This window comes from Aptenodytes patagonicus, chromosome 10 (assembly GCF_965638725.1).
Source record: "Aptenodytes patagonicus chromosome 10, bAptPat1.pri.cur, whole genome shotgun sequence".
In the NCBI taxonomy this organism is placed as follows: domain Eukaryota; kingdom Metazoa; phylum Chordata; class Aves; order Sphenisciformes; family Spheniscidae; genus Aptenodytes; species Aptenodytes patagonicus.
In genome coordinates, this window is record NC_134958.1 from 15,684,639 (window position 1) to 15,703,846 (window position 19,208).

Sequence of the window (19,208 nt, forward strand, 5' to 3'; positions counted from 1 at the left end):
TCAACACAAAGTCAATTATAAAGGAAGGGAAAGGTGTTCTCAACTGGCAGCCTGTATTTGCAGAAGTGAATACTCTATGAGCAAGTTCAGGGCAGCAGCAGCACTTCTGTTTGTTGGAAGAATACAAAAATTCAGAAATTCATTTTTCCATGAATTTCATCAAGATGTTGCTGAAGTGACTGGTAAGAATTTCTAGGACAAAGTGCCATTTTGTTTCAGCTACCTCTCTTTTTTTCCTGTTGTGACTATATAGGTATTAACCTGCCCTAGTGCAGACTGGCACTACCTAAGTAGAGAGATAGACACAGGGACCTAGGACAACTAAACTGCTGGGAGATCGAGGTGCAAAGAGCACGTAAGTGCTGTGTATCTTTGTTTAAATGGTAATGGGGTAAATAATCTGCTGCTGAGCTGCTGCATTCACAGCCAGGCACTTTATCTTAGCAGTCAACTGGCAAAAAGGCAAAAGCTGAGTTTGACAGCTCTTTAACAATGCTATAGGCTAGAGGTATACCCAGGCCTCCACCCAGCCTCGTACAGAGTCTTTAGTCCCCTACTTCAAAAGTGTAAGTTTTTCTTGATGCATATTTTTTTCCCTATCATTTCCTAGCTCAGTCACCTTCTGTCTGTGTTGGTCTGTAAATCCCACATCCAAACTTCAGCACGCTTTCTGCAGTTTTCTAGCTTTTTTCATGGTCACGGGATTTTAAACTTCGCATCAGGCACAGTCCTACCATGAACAGCTGTAGTGCATTGAAGATGCCAGGCCTTATACTTGCTGTCTGTTGTTACTGTGTCTTTCTGAGTGAGCAGAGGATTTTTTTTTTTCCCCCCCCAAGGACATGTAACTTTCTCAAGAGCTGCAGCTTCAGATACTGTGAAAATACCAACCCTTTGAGGGGAAGGCTGGTTTCCTGGCAGCCTTTGTGTTCAAATTGGGAAAGCTGATACTACACCCCAGTGAGAGGCTCTCTTCTGCCACTCATCCAAATGGACTTAGGCAAGATAGTCTGTTTGTTACTGCAAGGCTAGGAAATCTTAGTAACATGCAAGAAGTTCCTGCCAGATACTGCTTTTCATTGAAATAGGATGCTGTGCCACTCTAGTCCCTTTGCACTGAGGTGCAGACATTGACAATATTCCACATAACTGCATGACAAGATGGTTTTATTTTGGTTCAGTAGGATAGTCACTAGTAGCATTCTAAAGTCTTAAATGAAAACAGTACATTTAGAGCTGACATCCTAGTTAAGTAAGTTTCTCCTTAGTTTTAGCTCTAGCACACTTTTCTGCCAGCAGAGGGAGCTTTGTACTTGTGAGTAGGGCAAAGCTCCTACTTCTGTCTTGATGTGCATAATTTTAGCACACAAAATCTATTAAGTTTTATAGAGAAAGCATGTGATATCACTAGTGGCTCCTTTACATATAAAGATATGCTAGAACAGTGCACTGTATGAGAAGAGATTCTTAAAATCTATTCCTTCTTCCCTCCCCCTTTACCTCAAACTGCTATTGCAGTTGTTTCATTTTCCTGGAGGTATGTATTTGATTAGCGGACATTGTGTACTGTAAATCAGTTTACTGCACAAGTAGAACTTCTGAATACGGCCAAAACTTCATTCATTGTCAAGAACAGCAGACTACTTCCTCCATACTCCAACTTGCAAAGGATCATAGTCCAGCTGAAGAGCCAAGACACTGTAATTCTTGTTGCTTTTTCACTTCCTGAAGAGGCACAGAATGCCTCCCTAGAAGCATTTATAAGTATACGCGGGGCTGCAGAAAGCATGTTTTTACTAGTTCAGAAAAATGGAGTAGCTTTCTGCAATCACTGGGCAGCCTCACATAAGTGGCCCTTCCTGCCCATTCCTTCTGAAACAGTGGTTCACCAGGCAAGGGCCAGCTACAAAGAAAAATTCAGTTGAGTGCAAACTCTCCAAGAGCACCAGTCTCCACCGCTTGATGCGTTGTTGGTCACAGCCTGAAGAAAAGGTCTTGGTGTTTAAACCCCAAAACTGCAAGAGAAGGGTACAATATTAACTACATGTTGAAAGGAACTCCCTTTATCAACCCACATCAGCATTTTTCAGCCAATATGAGCTAGCAGCTAGTTCAACGTCATGCCAAAACAAACTTGAAGGGGAGAAAGCCTATGAAAACCAAAAATTAACTCAATGCTGGTTTGTTACTTTTCTGTCATAGTATGTAGCAACACTTTGCTTCTAATTATTTTGGCTTACACAATCAATAAAAATGACTGATGATCATTTAGATCACTTTGTACTTCACATACCTCAGGATAAAACCCTGAAGATATTCCTACCTGCCCAAGGTTCCTCCAGCCTGGGTGTAGTATTTGTTATAATCCAAGCGTAGCAGCAGTTGAGCTAAGTCAGAGTTTATCTGATGGTTGCGAACGCTAGAGAGAATCTTGAAGAGAAGCGATGACTGACGACTGAATCCCTAGAAGTTAGAAGAAGTCAGTTCTGGGCACTCTCAAGAGAGAAAGCAAGCAAGCAAGCCTTTCATCTCTGTTCCTGCCTAAACAATCCTTTAACAGCCTGAAGAAAAGAATCGCTGCAAGAGAAGTGATGCTTGTGGTCCAGTATAAGGTAAGCTGTCGGCCACAAGAATTATTAGGTGTTAGGTATCCAAAGGGAGGGGTAGAGGCACAGGCTGATATCCACCTCCTTTCTATTACAATAGGGTAATTTCTGCATATCTGCCCACATTCCTCCTCTCCGTGCACATAGAATTTTCGACTCGGGAAGAGTTGATTAATTAAAATCATTGCAAGCACTCATATAGAAAGTCTCAGCTTAAACTCACTCCTGTTCTACAGCTGTTAAAGCCAAGATGACTGCTTAGGTAAATGTTTGCATGGGAGAAGAAAAGGTCCACATAAACATAGATTCACCTTCACCAAAATACTGAGTTGTGCAGCTCCCCGTTCATCTAATGGGCCCAGATTCTGACTGACCAGAGAACAAAAACTATGACAAAGATCCAGAATTTCATTTAAGCAGTGGAAAACCTGCAAGGGATAAAAAGTACAAGATAGTACAAGATTGTTTAAACAGAGTTCAAACCCAGAGAAAGCTGTTCTTAGTACCTGAAAAGTTGCAGCATTCATAATCAAGATGTTGCTGATACCATGTTTTTCAATCAGTAAGGAGGATGCTAAAGCACCTGCAGCATTTTTGTAAGGTTTTCTACGGAAAAAGGACTTAAATGTTACGCTGCATCTTTCCCCCCCACCCCCAACCTTTTGCAGATGCTGCTGGGGAAACAGCGATTGGCATGAGCCATCCACATAGGCACAGAAGTGCATTGGCTTCCCTGTCCAACCAGCAGGCCATCGCTGCAGCTTCGGGATGGAGAAGGAAGAATTAAGGAACAGCAAGAGCTGTGGTTCAAGGCCTTGGTTTCACTGTTCACAAAACTTGGAATTTCTTTTGTATCAGTTGGTCAAGGTAACTTGCATTCAAGAGTGTTAAGAAAGCCCAAATGCCTCACAGACATAACTGCTGGAACACTTAAAAGTTCCAGACTGGATAATTAGTATTCTGCCACCTTTATGCTATCGCCTCATAGACTGAGCAAAATAATGAAACAGACAAGACCTGCGGTATCACTGTGTTTCATCGATACCAGCCTTCTTTGGGAATGTTGTTGTGAGGCTACATGTTTCATAAAAATACCAGCAACACTGTAACATATTTTTGACTAAAACAACAATAAAAAACACCCTTAAAGTCCACTCAGGAACATCCCAACTATTTTTATCCTCTAAAGTCTGAGAGGGAAATTTTCCTAATCTAATGCATTTCAGAATGAGTCCCTCAGGAATACAGTTCCCAGCACTAAGCTAATTAGTACTTCTTTAATAAAATTGCCTGAGAAAAACACAGTGACAAAATTTAAGTTAATAAGATTATTCCAGTATTCAGTTAACCTTGATTTAAAATTGCCAGGAATACAGCATCCACACTCACCAACTGTAAATTAAGTGATCTTAATTCAATTATCTGTTCTAGTCTATACCTGCTTTATTCCCAAAATTGTAGTCTGTGCTCTGCAGGAGATTATCACTGATGTTTTTTAAAAGAGATGGTTTGTCTTATCTGTTCAAAAAGGTGTGTTTCTTAGGGCAGTTGGAGAATTTGTAGGAAAAGGTGAAAACAAGACCTACTTACAGGTTTTAGGAGGATGAAAGACTGAGCCAACAGATTACTTAAGAAATGATCATGAGCCAATCGTATACTCTCAAAATCTCGCGTGGCATTTATCTGCTGCAGAAGCTGTGAGAACTGAGATTCCAGTACATCCACCTGATGGATATGTAAAGAAATCTCGTTAGTATCTTGAGGAATGGGAGTACTTCAGACCAGCCAGAAGTTTTGTGTAAGAAACTTACTTTCCTTATTGCTACTCTTACTTTAGAGGCTGAGGGTCACCTTCTCTCTGCCTCCTGAATGGCAAATTATATACAACAGTAGTATGTAATGGGGGGGAACAATTTTTTATGCCTAAGTATTATCTAAGTAGAAAGGGAAACGGTCACTTTGTTTAAGATCAACTATTGAAAAAGTACATAGCTAGCATGTAAACAAAGGTATTTGATTGTAGTCAACTCTGAATTTTACACTGGGAGATACTATCTGGAATCTCAGGGCAAAGGCTGCAGTGCAAAAGTTCAGCCAGACTACTCTGGAGAATCAGGAAAGCCAGGCCCCCTCAATTCAGCTGTTACGGCTATTAACAAAATGATACGTAATTCTCACAAAATCATGCTACTAGTAACTGGTGTTTACCTTTGTAAAGTCTCTTTTTTACTTCAAATGGTCAGAATATGGCTTCTTTCAATTCTTTAAAAAAAAACCCCACCCAACAAAAAACCCAAAACAACAACTTGTCACTTAACTCAAACTGGAGTTTGAGTAAAAGGGGCAAGGGAAGAAGCCAGGATGGTATCTTAATGATGCTACTTCAGAGACGACTGTGGCTTCTCACAAATGCTTAGTAGCACTAAAGAGCCAAAACTCCTGCATTTCCAGTAACACTCACCAATTCACAAGTCCAAAAATTTTGTAATTGTAGCACTAAGTCTGGGAACCGAGAGACAGTTTAGACTTGTTCCAAAGGAAATCCTGATTTCCTTAAGGTGCAAAGAATCTTAACCCTGAAAGACAGGACTTCAGTGCTCCCTCCATGAATTTCTGCCAGTTCCTGATTAACTGGTACAGTTTACCTTTCTCTATAATCCTGACCTGCAGATAATACTGAAGATTGTCCACAAGGAAGGCCATGTGATCCCTCAGACGCCACTTGATGGCATCAGTTCTGTTAGATTTCAGGTGTTTGCGTTGCATCTGGAGAGCCCAGCAGTGCTGTAGCTCAGCCTGGACTCGTCGCACACTCAGCAGGTATTTGAACACAACATTGTACCTACGGTCAAAAAATACAAAATTGTTTTAAGATTAAAATCTTCCTTGGGTGCAGGTACTGGAGAACGTAACAATGCAAGACTGGAAAAAGAAACAGGAGGTGGCTGCCTGCCAACAGACAGGGTAGGTCAGGGAATGGCCCATCTCAGAGCAACAGATTTCTGCTAGTATTGGTTACTGACCTAAAAAATACAAAGTTAATTTCACCATAAGGAGGGAAGAGCTGACAATGTTTTGTCAAAGTAGCGCTGTTTGTAAAATAGTGCAGATCTGCCAGCATCTTGCAGGTCTTACTGTCATTACAAGTACCCTCAATATGAAAAAGTAGAAAGAGTAATTTTAAGGTTCAAGGAGCAAGCTAAGGTATTATAGTTCTACCTTTCTCTCCACAGAGAGGGAAAAAAACCCAACATATTAGCGAGTGCCTGAGATCAGGGAACCTATAGATGAATATACAAAGACCATACCTAGTACTTACTTCTCCAGAACAGCAGGAGTAAAGAGAATGTGCAGTGGCCATTGAACTTTGTAAGAAAGGCCCAGAGCTGCCCATCCAGATGCGGGGGCTTCACGTGGAGATAACTCCCGGGAAGGCCCTTCACGAGTCTGAGAAGTATCTGAAAACAAATGAGGTGCTGAATTAAGTCATCTTCTCAGTCAAGACAACCATGGCAAGGAAGAAAAGGGGAAAGAACAGAATAAGAAGAGACAAAGCAAGCTAGGCCATCACATAGGGCTGCAAAGGGAACAAAGTTAGTATTTCTTTAACTTCAGAGAAGGGTAAGTAATAGGACTTGAAAACAAGGTCATCATTTCCCCTCTGAACTCGCTACTAAAAATGCAAGTAGATACCTTTATGCTCCTTTCCATGATACTCAATGGTTAAGTGAAGCAGAGGAAGAAGGTTGTCATCATCTAACAGTACCTTATGAGCAGACTGCTGAAATGCAACGTTGACATCTGACAACAAGAGAGCACAGGTATCAACACAAGATGATGCAGCTAGTGCTAATTTTGCACCCATTAATTATTTATGCTCGGCCATAAAAGACAACACTGACGCTTATATCCACTATTTTCATTTAATTCCAGTTTCAAATATGGAAAGAAAACCGCCATCTGAAAGTTTCCGAGATGTTATTTTCACACAGTCTGTGAGACATTCTAATTCACAAGTGCTGTTCTTTCAAAAGTAACGACAACATCTAGAGGATAAGATAGAGCTCTTCTGTACTGGAGGTGGCTCACCATTTTCCTGCTATACCACAGTGAGGACAGTTTGGTAAGTGAATAAGCAACGCTCACCATGTTCAGTTACAGCCGTAGGTGGTGTTTTTAACATGTGCTGTGCAGTGTCAATGAAGGCCTGAAACAGCTCACCTCTTCCCAAAAGGTAAAAGTCTTTTATAATCTGTGGAGATAATTTTTTTGTATATAAGCACATCAAAAACTGAGCAGAAATTTTAAGCATCCGAGCTGATAGCATCCATTTTTATTATTGCTTGGACAACTTCTGCCATTTCAAAACACAGCTGAAGAGCTATGAATTTCATCCAGTGCCCAAAAAGTCTGTGCTGCCTTTGCTTCAAGATGCAAACCACAAAACCACATACACATACCCCTCTAACTCTGTCTCTGACCAAGTTCTATCACTCTCTGCTCATTCTTGAGACCTGGAAAATGAAAACAGCTTTACCTAAAAGAAGAAAGCGCAGAATCTAAGACAGTAAAGTATTTAATGGGAAAGAGCCATTAAAAAGGAAAGGAAGGAAAGGAAGGAAAGGAAGGAAAGGAAGGAAAGGAAGGAAAGGAAGGAAAGGAAGGAAAGGAAGGAAAGGAAGGAAAGGAAGGAAAGGAAGGAAAGGAAGGAAAGGAAGGAAAAGATTAAGCTGCTTTAGCAAAAACAAGCTAGCAGTTACATTACCTTCAGTTGTCCTAGTAAATCTGATTCCTCCACCATCAGTTTCCAAAGATGCTAGTGAGGAAACAAAAAACAAACAAAAGAAACCTCCCCTCAGGTTTATCTAAACCCATTCAGTGAGAACAGTAGCTGTCTTAAAATACTTGTGATACATACAAAAAAGCACCTATATAAAATTCTATACAAAGCACAAGAGAACACACTTAAGAATCCCGTGTGTATGCAGCCCATGGTACTACTTAGAACACTCTTGATGTATACCAGCAAGAAACTCTGCCCAAGAAACATGAAGACCCATGACAAAAAAAGCAAATTCTTATGAAATCAGTTCCACCCTAGCTTTGTTCTCACTTCTCTAACCTCCCCATCTTCTCAGGTTCCCCCCCATCCCAAATTAAAAAAAGATTAAAAATTGCCAAAGCAAAGAATCTGTCCAGTGAGATGCCATCTATTATGCTGAAAGCATGATGAAAAGTTCTGAAGTCGTTGCAACTGAAATTAAACAAAAAAAAAAAGAAAAAAAAATCCCTTCTTTCCCCTATGAAAGTGAATAGTATTTGTTCATGTCCTTTTCCCATTAGAAGTTGGGGTAACATGAAGCTCTGAGCCCCATAAGAACATGAAAGCTACCTGCAGCGTTCACACGCTTGTACAGTCACTGATTCTAAAGAGCCTCCTTCTTCCCCAGTCATTCGCAAAACTGAAGAGCTCCTCAGCCTGTACAGTAGTTATCCTTCCTAGGATCCTTACCTCAGCAACTGTGCTCCGTATCCAGTCAACCACTGATTCAAAGTCCACCAAACTAAAGAGCGGTTGCTGCTTGAGCCGATGCAGCTCTGCTGCAAAAGTGTCCTCCTGTTTTTTTAGGATGGAGCCTGTGCAGCAATGAGAAAAGTGTTTTGGGCAATAAAAAGGAATACCATTTGGAGAAGTGCGGACCCCTTCCAGCACAGTGGGGCAGAAGGGCTGTCCAGGCACCACCATCTCAGGTCTGGCAAGGAACGTGAAGTTGAGGAGGCTTCAAAGTACAAGTACCAAGGTACAAGATTACTATTGCAAGTACAGTTACAGTACAGACACTTGACATGACAGTGCTGTGGTATCAGTAAAAATCCAAAATATTTTCCATGTAAATGATTGCCACTAACAGTCCTTTTCCTAGGACTGAGCTAGATCTTTGAACCCACAACTTTTCTGCCACATTAACCAGTTGGTTTGGTTCTCCACCTACCCCCTTTCAAATGTATCCTACTGCTTGAACTTGGGGATTTTTTTTTTTTTAACCAACTAAGCTGGAAGACCAATTTCTTTTCACCTCGCTTCTCCGAAGGCAAGAAAACAGTCCAATTGGTTCTTTCTTCTCTACAATGTCGCTCAAGTCATTTGAGTACTTTTGCACAGACAAGCTCAAGATAGAGCCTCCACAGCAGTCCCCCCGAGTCGGTGCAGGAATGTATTTCCAAAACCATCTCTAATGTAAACTTATCAGGCTCTCAAAGAGAACCAGCAGCTGGAATTGTCTCTCTCTTGCTGTCTTAAAGGCTCCATCTTGATCATTTGTCTTCCACAGCAACCCTTGCGACCACCTCGCGATGAATCTCTTATGTTTGCGGATGCATTTTAATCCTATGATACCATTCTGCAACATACACACTAAGAGCAAGATATGCCCTTGTGTCTGTCTGCACCCTTCAGGGACAGGGATGCAAACTGAGAAGAAAACACAACCTTTGCAATTGCTTTATTTATCCAGAGCAAATCACATGCTGACTTGTTGCTGGAAACTTGGAGACTATGTTTGGAAAGTGTTTTTATTTACTCATCCTGTTCTTATACCGCTCCCTTGGAATCAATCAGAAGCAGAACACTGGGACCACTGCTCTGTCCTGGCACAACCATCCATATGTTCTGAACAATATCAGCCAATAGTCAGTGCCTGTTGAGGAATTCATTAATACAGCATTTTGGAAGATACTTGTCAGTCACTCATAACGGAGCAAAGGCCACAAGAAAGATGTTCCTTACCTTTTCTGGTCAGGTTAACATTTTGATTCTCAAACATCTGTACAGATTCTCCCACAAAGAGGATTTTCTCAGCAACCCGCACAGGAATGTATGAAGGCAGCATTTCTACTCGCAGAGAAAACTGTTTTAGAGATGGAGCTAACATGTTCTCCTCCTCAATCAAGCGCTGTCAGAGACCCCGGGAAAAAGAAATCAAGCAAAAAAAGTGAGAAAACCAGACAGAAAAGGTGTATAAAAGGGGTATGTGTGTGAGAGGGGGAATCCAAGTACATTGGAAGTAAGCAGATCTCCCTAGAGAACATGTTGCTTTCATCAGAGAGGGGAGCAGAAGCAGGAAAAGGAAAAGCTAAACCTTTGTAGAATAGCAGCAAATTGGCTCTCCCAAAGGATAATGTTACATCAGCAAAAGGCATTTTTGTTGCAACTGCATTACGTTAGGTTTTTTGCAGCCATAACAATGTTAATTAGCATTACCAAAAATAATCCTCCCCTACACCCATTCCTATATGTTTTAACACTGCTAGAACGGGCCAAATGTAAACACCTCCACTAGTGAGCAAATAGATTAAAGATCAGAAGGCTTGCTAGCATAAATTAGGCAATTTTCTCAGTTCCTGCGAAAAGAGTTTAAAACAATACAGTAAGTTATTAACTTTTTTCTGAATGTATTAGTAAAGAACTCCAAGTACAGAGGCAAGATTTTCCTTCAGAGAAGCAATACTGATTATTTCATTTGGCTTTCTTGGTTTTGGAGAATTAGGTTCATTAGTCCATAATCCAAAAAACACCACGCTAACAAATTTTTGAGAACGTTTGCCATCTACAGACTTCTTCATTTTAATAGGAGAGTTCAGTACGAGTTTGTATACTGATGTTAACAGCTTGGCAATTCTTTTCTTAAGATTCTTCTGACACTTTTAGATGAGGAAATACCCAAGTATTGTATCGGTCTATCGCACCAACACTCAGGATTTCTTATTTTACTCTCTGACTGAAGAATTGTCAACACTATTTAGTCAATAATACTGAAGAAGAGAGTTAATTAGGCTCTTTCGGTGTCATCTTCTTAATGCCTACGTTTTCCACCATGGATCTAGAAGACTCACCAATTTTCACATTCTTCCTATATCCAATATAGTGAAATAACAGATTTTTTACTAACTGCCTTTTAAAGTTTTCCCTTGGTTTTGCCTGTGTGTAGTCTGTCCTCAGCAGAGGCTGTACAGGGCACTTATTTAGTACGCAACGCAGGGTGTTTTGGGGGTGGATCTTCTGTGTGTTCACAGCCAAGTTGCATGCAGCACACTAACACCACGGGTGCCCATGAAATGTTTTCTCACAGTAAACCAGAGTGTGAATTTACAGAGTTGCAGTTGCTCCTCACTGGTCCCTGATGCAAACACTATTCAGATGCACAACGTGTGGGAGATTACTCCATTGAGAAAGCTGCTTTGCACAAGGGCACTCTAATGGGATACCATCTACGTGAGGAGTTACCACATTTCACCAGTATACTGGCAGGTTGCTCCTTTGCTTAACTTAGCACCCTGGACATGTTCTTAGCTGCCTCTCGACTCTCACATAGCACATTTTTCCCCAGTAATGTCGGTAGTATTACCCTGTTAGGTAACATTTACACAACAAACAGTTGTGCAAGAAAGGTACCTGACTCGGCTGCCAATAGAAAGGGTGCAAATCAAGTCAACACCCAAGCTCCCCACACCCTTTCCCTGGCAATTGCTCACACTACCACCAGTGCCTATGTTGAGCAGATCACAGTGTTGACCGTAAGGAATCAGAAAAGAGTCAGTCAAGAGCAGAGTAAGTACAGCAGTTCCAATTACTTGACATCAGCATCTACACAGATTCCATCCATAGGGCTTTCTGCCCCAAGATTATCCAACTGCGCCAAATGATGTGTCTTGCCTAGATGCAACCTATTACAATATTCTGTTGATTTGCCATTCTACCAGGTCTCAATATACGTCCAGTCGAGCAGAGCTCGCACTGAAGAAGACGACAATACATTTCCTCTTTAGTTCCCTAAGGACTGAAGGATGCCAAGCTATGACTTGCAGTCTTACCAGGTCCTGCAGTTCTCGTAGCTGTTTTCCTGTAAGTCCCCCAATTCCTAGGTCGTCGTCATCTTCTTCGGGTTGGCTAGGGACATTCCCAGAAGAGGGGCCCTGTTTGATAAAGAACTCTTCATGTTGGTCTAGTAGCAATCCATGCAGCATCCAGGCAGAGAGCTGCTTATACATGACTCCATGACACACAGCCAGAATCCTGAGGTCAAGAGAAACAGACAGTGGGGCCTTTGCACGCAGTAATCAAAACCTCATTGTACACCATTCTGGAAGTCCAGTTAGTCAGACAGGCAGTATGGCAAGTGCTAAATGGCTAATGTGGAATTTTATAACTTTTTTTTTTTTAAAAGCGAGAAAGGCGGACCGATCACTTGCCAAACTAAACTAACATATCCTCTGAATATGTGGCTTCTCCACGGAGATCTGGTAGTATACCAGAAGTATAAGTAAGTTTGCAGTGGCTTCCCAGTCCTACTGTTTCTACTCAATTACCATTTCAGCATGAACATAAATTATCTTTTAAGTAGTCTGACTTTCTCCCCAAGGACATACAAACGTAGCAACACTCACCCACTCACATTTATCCTTTTGAAGGATCAAAAAACAGTAACAGGTCTACCACATGCAAAACAGTTCATGTAGACCTCAAAGGAAGAAAAAACATAGGGTCTGAACTTTCCTCAGCCCTAAGTCCAAAGTATGGAGAAAGCCTTAATTCCTGCCATAAGCCTACTTTAGATAAATAATGGGGACTGTGGCAGTTTTCCCTGCATGGTACTCCTACTTTTGTATCATGCAAGACTGTTTTGCATGTACTGTTTTCAAAAGTAAGATAAACACTTTGACACTAATTCCAGTTACTACAGAAGAATGAAATAATAGCTTTACTGTATCTACGTACTTTTCAAGAGCACTGCGAACAGGAGGCAATCCCCCACAGCTATGTTTGTGGACTGTCTCCAATATCTGACACCCATGAATCTGCAGAAAGAAAACACGGTTAGACTAGGTCTGTTATTTGGATCTGTACTGACCTTTTAAGACATTTAAACACTATGCTTTTGGCTAACAAGAAAATGCCTTAACAAGCTGCACAAGTCTTACAGAAAGAAAGATGTAACATACTCCATGTAGTGAAGAAAGAGGCCTTCTATGTGTGGCTCTACACCCAAGCTTCTCTCAAAAATTTCCCTTAACAAAAAGTAAGCATCTCTGGATTCTGAAAACGTTAGCTTCTGCCTTTTTTTTTTTTTTCAGGTAACAGTGGGAGAGAACAGACTCAGAAAAGAAGAAATTCCAACCAGCAGCAGCTCGTGCTATGAAATGTATTGTGATTATAAAATGCAAGTCATCAAAGATCATACTGATAACAAAAAAGTCAAATCCAGTGTAAACGGATTTGCAAAAGTTATTCAATACTTACAGTAGTACTAGGAATAGGGCACCCATTACTGAAACCACATTCTTCCCTAGTATTAAAGGTCTGGGATGAGGGCAGAAAGGACTTTATCAGCTAAAGAGGAAACCTATTAAGAGAAACTAGCTACAATTTTACTGTACCTTCTGAGTCTTGATCTGTTCCACCATGACCATCACAGAGGGGAAGAGTAACTGAAACTGCAGAACAAGGAGCAAAATATTGAATTAGGTTGCTATGCAAGGGAGAGAGAAAAACTATACTTGAGTAAGCGTGGACAGATTACAATAATTTCATGAAACTATCATCTGGCTTTCCCCACAAATTAGAAACATGACATGAAAATCTCTAGGAAGAATGTTCTCCCTCCACTGGACCAAGATGCATGAAGTTACTATATTCCAGCTGCAGTTCAGGCTAAACACAGGCAGTGAGGAATATGCGAGGGTCAAGGTGGAGGACCTAAGCTTTGTGTCAAAGTGCAAGTGATCCTCTGAGCATGATTAAGGGACTACAAATGTAGAGGCGTTAAAAAGAAATGGCATGACATGACAGACTAACCCTTATTTATCCCACCCACTTTCTTATTAGACTCAAGGAGCGATAAGAGTGACCAAAGAGCACTACCTGTTTATTAACATGACATACCTGGTCCAAGGAATAATTAACATGTGAGATGGAAAGATGCGGGTCAGCCAGAAACTGTAAGAATAACAAAGCAATTAATGAAAATTAAAATAAGGTACGGATAAGTAAAAAAAGCACATTTGGCTCTATATTCCAAACCTTTAGTTCCCACAGCTTTTTTTTTCCCCCCACATATTTTTGGGCTGCGTCCCATTTTAGGCTATAAAAACCACTGGATGGTGACAGTACCCAAGATATGACAGCTGCTAATCTAGTGGAGGTTAATCAAAACCTTTACAACTGAAAACAGAAGTCACAATAGTCTGAGACAGCACTGGGCTCCGAGGCAGATGGGGCACTTACTGAATTGAAGGTAGCAGGGACTTAATACTTACTAGAATAAAGCATCATTTACAACGGCACCTCACAGGAATAATTTGGAAGACAGCCCTGATGTGGAAAGGAAAATACCTCGTCTCCTCCTTAGCTACTACTACTTAGCATATTAATTGCAGAAATGACAACTCTCCACAATCTGCCAGCAGCAGGACCGCCTCTTGTTGCGGGTCCCTCTCCTTTACCTCTTGTTCTAGGTCAAGCAGTGCCTGTCGATACGGCTGCAGCACTGAATCAAGACCTGTGCAGAAGGCTCGCAAATAAATGCCATGCAGTCCACTCTGGCTTTGCTGAGATGGATGATGGTCCTGAAACCAAACAATAAAATCTACATCAGCTCCCCAGTGCAGGTCTAAAGAGTAATGGAGTTTCTGTGCAGTGTTACGCCAGCAGCCAGTGGTCCAAACGTGTTGAAATGCACCTTAGCCCACCAGAAAGTGCCCAGGAAAAAAAACTAAAAGAGAGGTTTGTCACAAGGAGAGTTACTTGAGCAGAGTTATAGTTAGCTCTTCTGTGGACATATGCGAGTGCTGGGAACCACTGGTAACTGCAGCGGTTCTTTGCACTTGTGCGTGCCTCTTGGATCTCAAAGCTCTTCACAAACCATGAGGAGGACTCACGACAACCGGGGGATGAGCATCCTGTGCAGCTGACAAACCCCGGCCAGCCTGCAGTGACCAGAAATCGTTACAGCCTGCTTCCCCAAGAAGGACATTCTGCACTTGGTCCACCTTTCGCTGTTCTGCGCCCTCCCTTATTTGCACCGCACAGAGCTTTCTGAGCCCTGCTCGGGAAAGCCCGCGTGTCCGTGCTGGCGCGGTGTGCCCCGCGGGACATCCGCGCACCCGCTCGGCCGGACCGGCGTCCGCCGCGCTCTGCCCGGGAAATACAGCGGAGCGGTGGGGCGGCCCCACCTGCTGCTGTACGTGTCCCGTGTACTGCTCCACGAATTCCGCGAAGCGGATGTAGTCGGTGCCGAGGCGGCAGAGCCGGTTCAGGACGCTGGTCTCGCTGGGGTGCAGGAACGGCAGTTCCTGAGACACCTGAGGGGAGAAACAGCGGTGAGGGCGGGGCAGGGGCAGGGGCAGGGGCAGGGGCAGGGCGGGGCAGGGCAGGGGCAGGGCGGGGCAGGGCAGGGGCAGGGCGGGGCAGGGCAGGGGCAGGCGGGCCGGGCCGTACCTGCAGGCCGCCGCGCTTGCTCCAGGTGAAGGCCGCCCCCGGGTACCCGCTCAGCGCCAGCAGCAGCTCGTGGATCATCCTGCCGCGCGGCGCCGCGCGGGCTGCTGGGAAGCGCGCAAGGGCCGCCGGGAAGGGCGGGCCTGCGCAGCGGCTTCAGCGGGGCCCGGGGGCGGCAGTTGGCCCTGTGGGAGCGGCGGAGGCGGCGGCGGTGGTGGTGGTGGTGGTGCTGCTGCGGGGGCAGCCCCTCGCTGGGCACGGAGAGGAACGGGGCCGTGCGAGGGCGGGCGCGCCGGGTTTCTAGAAGAGTCACCGGCAGCGGCCGACCGGACCGCGTCGTGAGGGGCGCCCTCGCCCTGGCCCTCGCCCTGGCCCTGGCCCTGGCCCTGGCCCTGGCCCTCGCCCTCGCCCTCGCCCTGGCCCTCGCCCTGGCCCTCGCCCTGGCCCTCGCCCTGGCCCTCGCCCTGGCCCTCGCCCTGGCCCTCGCCCTGGCCCTCGCCGCTCTTGAGGCGGGTTGGCGTTTGCTTGCTGCAGGAGGGTGGTTGAGTAACGTGGGTGGCTGCGATGGCAAGTGCCGGTCCGGGAGGTCCCTTCCAGGACAGCAGCAAATCCTCGGCCTTCTAGGTTGACTTTTGGTTTAGGTATTCCTTACCAGGTTTCTCATGTTATTTGTCAGTGTTTTATCAATGCCAGTTTTACCTTTCTCCATTTATTATACGTTGCTTTCCTTCACTTTCTCTCTTAACCCAGGTAGTCTTTTAATCAAAACTGCCCCCTTTCAAAATTGTGGAGCTATCTAAGGAACTGTTTTTTAGCAGTCTCCCTTTTCCTATTTTTGGCAGTGTTTTTCGTCATGTGCATTTTTACTCTTTTTCATTTAGAAGAAATCAGTGTTAAGTAGCAGATGTCTGTTAACTGTCCATTTTAAATGTGTATTTGGTTCATGATCAGCTTGTCACAATGAGACCTGAAATGTAGGAAGAAAAACTTCTGTTACGTTCCTACAGGGATGAGTAAGTTCCTAGTACACTGCCTCATTTTCTAAAGAATGTTTTCTTTTAATATGGTCTCTGACACATACGCATTTGCTTTCTGTAGCTAGCTTTATGTGTAACTTGGGAGCCCCAACAGTATCGTTCTATCATGTATCAGTATGATAAAACTATCCTCTTTATATTGACAAAGCTTCTGCTGTCTGAATAAAGACTGAGGAATTTGGCTAGGCATTTGTTGCTCGCCACTGACATAAGTATCACAGCACAGTTGGGCCAGGAAAGCTATGTGCCGTTCCTGCTTTTAGGAAACTGTATTTGAGGTTTAGCGCTGTTGGCGTCAATCCTGCAGTGCTGAAGTTGGTGGCCGTCTTTCCCTTGTTCATAAAAGGCTTCGGTTCAACCCCATGCTGCTGACCAAAAGTTCTGTGCTAACAGGTGGGCTTTGATTAATGCTGAATTTAAATACTATTTTCAGTAGATTATAAAGCTCAGCATGCTATAGATAGCTTACAGGTAGTTAAATATGTAGTGATGGCTCAATAATTGACCAAAAAATGTTTAGTCTGTAAAGACTGAATACGTAATTTAGTGGTATCTTTGTACAGTGCTATTAAGGTAATGCTTTTACTAACATAAATACATGCTATATATTTAATCTGTTAGAGAAATCTTGAATCTAAACACAGTCATCTTCCACAGCCAGAAACTAAGCTTACAGCAGCATTCCTTCACAAAAAGTGAAAATTCCAAGAGTCTTCCTCGAGAACAGGGCAGGAGCAAACAGGGTGTAAAATTTATTGGGGCAGAAGGAACTTTCCTTTATCAAAGGGGGGAGCTAATTTTTGTGGAAGGTAGTGAATTGTTGGGAGTGAATCATACTAGGGATAATTCTGTGATTAACCACGAAAGCAATTTAAAGCTTTTTCATAACTGGAGTCCTTTGATGGTGAAAGTTACGGGTTTGATGCAGTGTTTGGTATGTGGCCAGTGTTGCAGAATTGGTCAGACGAGATGTCTCGTTGTGTCTTTGCTTTACAATCTGCAAATCTGGCTCATCCCCACTCACTTGCTTCCAGCTAAATACTGTGGTCTGCTCAGGACTTAAATTACTTTATTGGTTCCCCAAGTGTCTTTTTAGGTAGCCTACATGAGAACAAATAGAGAGGAAATAAAACAGGGTTACAAAGCAGATAAAAAGACAGGGAGTCTGTGCCACAGACAAAATGAATCTTGAATTACCCAATTTACCTTTTTTTGTTCTGTTTTTCCATGTAGCTGTGGGGCTTCCTTGGACCTTACAGGTCTTTCAAGATAAACTGTACCTGGTGCATGGGGACAAGTGTGCAGTTTTCCAGTTCAAGAAGCCTTTTTGCCAGTACAGAGCTTGCCCGTGTTGCACTGTCATGAGGGGGGAAGGAGAGGATTTTATCATGGGCAGTCTGAGTGGGGAGATTGCTAACTTGCCTCCAAAGAGTAAGGACTCCTCTGCTATTCCAGCAGCCCGTTGCTGTCCCCTAGTATCATGTCATGACTATGAGCAGAACTGGGCAGGATTTGGGCTCCATGCTTTTCTGTCGCTTGCCCTCAGTCTTCCATGGGAGTCCTGCAGATGGTGTGCATGCAGGGCTGTATCCCAGGCGGCTGCTGGGCCATCTGAAGCGAGGTCAGGATGCAAAAGCAGAGTCTGGAAGCAAAGGGGATTGAGGAAACCCATTTCGAAAGCCGGACTTCCCTTTTTCCTGCCTGGCTTGTCCGGTGCAGTGCAAGCATGTGGGATGGGGTGGCCTGCATTTTCTTGCCCCAGTTGTGCAGCTGCTTCCCTCGCAGTTTCTCCAGAGCTTCATGCGAAGTTCCCCGCTGCAAACCTGGGTGGATCTGGGCTGTGGGAGTGATCTGGGCTAGCCCTGAGAGTGCAGTTGTGAACTAGCGCTGGGGGGGGCGTGGGGATGTCTGTGTCTATGCCTGTGTGTGGGGATGTCTGTGTCTATGCCTGTGTGTGGGGATGTCTGTGTCTATGCCTGTGTGTTTCTTTTAAGACCAGGTCAGTAACTTGTCTCATTTGACCACTATGATTTTGATCTGATGCTGGGAGCCAAAAGGCAACTTTTGCTGTTGGCAATCCGTGGCCTAACATGCAACCATACACAGAAGAGTATCATCAAGTATATGAGGGGTAGGAGTCTTTTATATATAAATACACACACATATATTTTTGTATATATACTTAACTCAATTGAGACGGCTCCATCTGGATTCCTACAGGGCGTTCTGACCCTGTGGGCACAGAACACGTAGGGTAATTAGAGAAGACAGTGAAAATTAATAGGGACCTAAACCTTATTTCAGACACAGAGGATAAGAGTTAAACTTACCCAGGATAAATGGGGTCTGAAGGGAAAGGTCATGATTGGCTGTCCATGATTGAAGTACAAAAAATAGTATTAAGAAAATGATTAATAAGGATGAGATGGATCATCAGAATGAAGGATGCTAAGATGTAGAGTGGCAATAGACGTATGTTATTCCAGCTGTCTGAGAGTTTCATCTGTGCTATAGAGAGAATAAGTGATGGCTTGGAATTTTTAGTGCTAAATGGGACCTAGAGCAGATCCTACTCCATCTTCAGGCTTTGTTTTGCCAGAAATGGATACGTGTGAACAATTATTCAGTGCAAGGTTGGTTGAACATGCTATTTCCCAATCTTTTTTGGACTGAAAGACTAATTCTTTGGAAAGGCAGGTGTGATAACTGTATCTACTGTCCCGGTTGGAGGAGGAATTGAAGAGGTTAGAGATTCCTTATGTTTCAGTGGTAGCCTGCAGCTAGGTTATCTTTAAGTGGCTATAGAATCACAGCTTCAGAGTCTTCAGGTGTTCTAAACATGTTTTTTTTTTCAGCACCATTCACAGAAATAATATTTCTCATAAAGGAATTGGCCAATAAATACCTGCAAAAGAACAGATAACAGTGGTTTAAATAAAGGACTGAATTTTGGAGCTCTTGTTTCCCCTAGGAAGCCTAGTGATTAGGCATTAAGGCCAAGTACTTAGAGAATTTTTTTTTTACAGAATTGATCGCTCAAATTTTGAAACTAGAGAAAAATAGGTACTCCTGTAA

General features: G+C 43.3%; 1 protein-coding gene across 1 annotated transcript; it reads right to left on the bottom strand.

Annotated features, from left to right (window-relative positions):
* Positions 1–1,150: 1,150 nt before the first annotated feature.
* TUBGCP4 (tubulin gamma complex component 4) lies at positions 1,151–15,182 on the bottom strand. The gene is made up of 18 exons (XM_076348247.1): positions 15,100–15,182; positions 14,835–14,963; positions 14,106–14,228; positions 13,546–13,599; positions 13,041–13,097; positions 12,382–12,461; positions 11,478–11,679; positions 9,394–9,559; positions 8,119–8,243; positions 7,372–7,422; positions 6,753–6,858; positions 6,300–6,407; positions 5,926–6,064; positions 5,271–5,448; positions 4,197–4,331; positions 2,918–3,034; positions 2,324–2,463; positions 1,151–2,015 (listed from the first exon to the last, which is right to left on the bottom strand). Exons 1-18 carry the CDS (start codon positions 15,175–15,177, stop codon positions 2,003–2,005), a joined length of 2,001 nt encoding a protein of 666 aa, XP_076204362.1. The 5' UTR covers positions 15,178–15,182; the 3' UTR covers positions 1,151–2,002.
* Between the last annotated feature and the right edge of the window lie 4,026 nt (positions 15,183–19,208).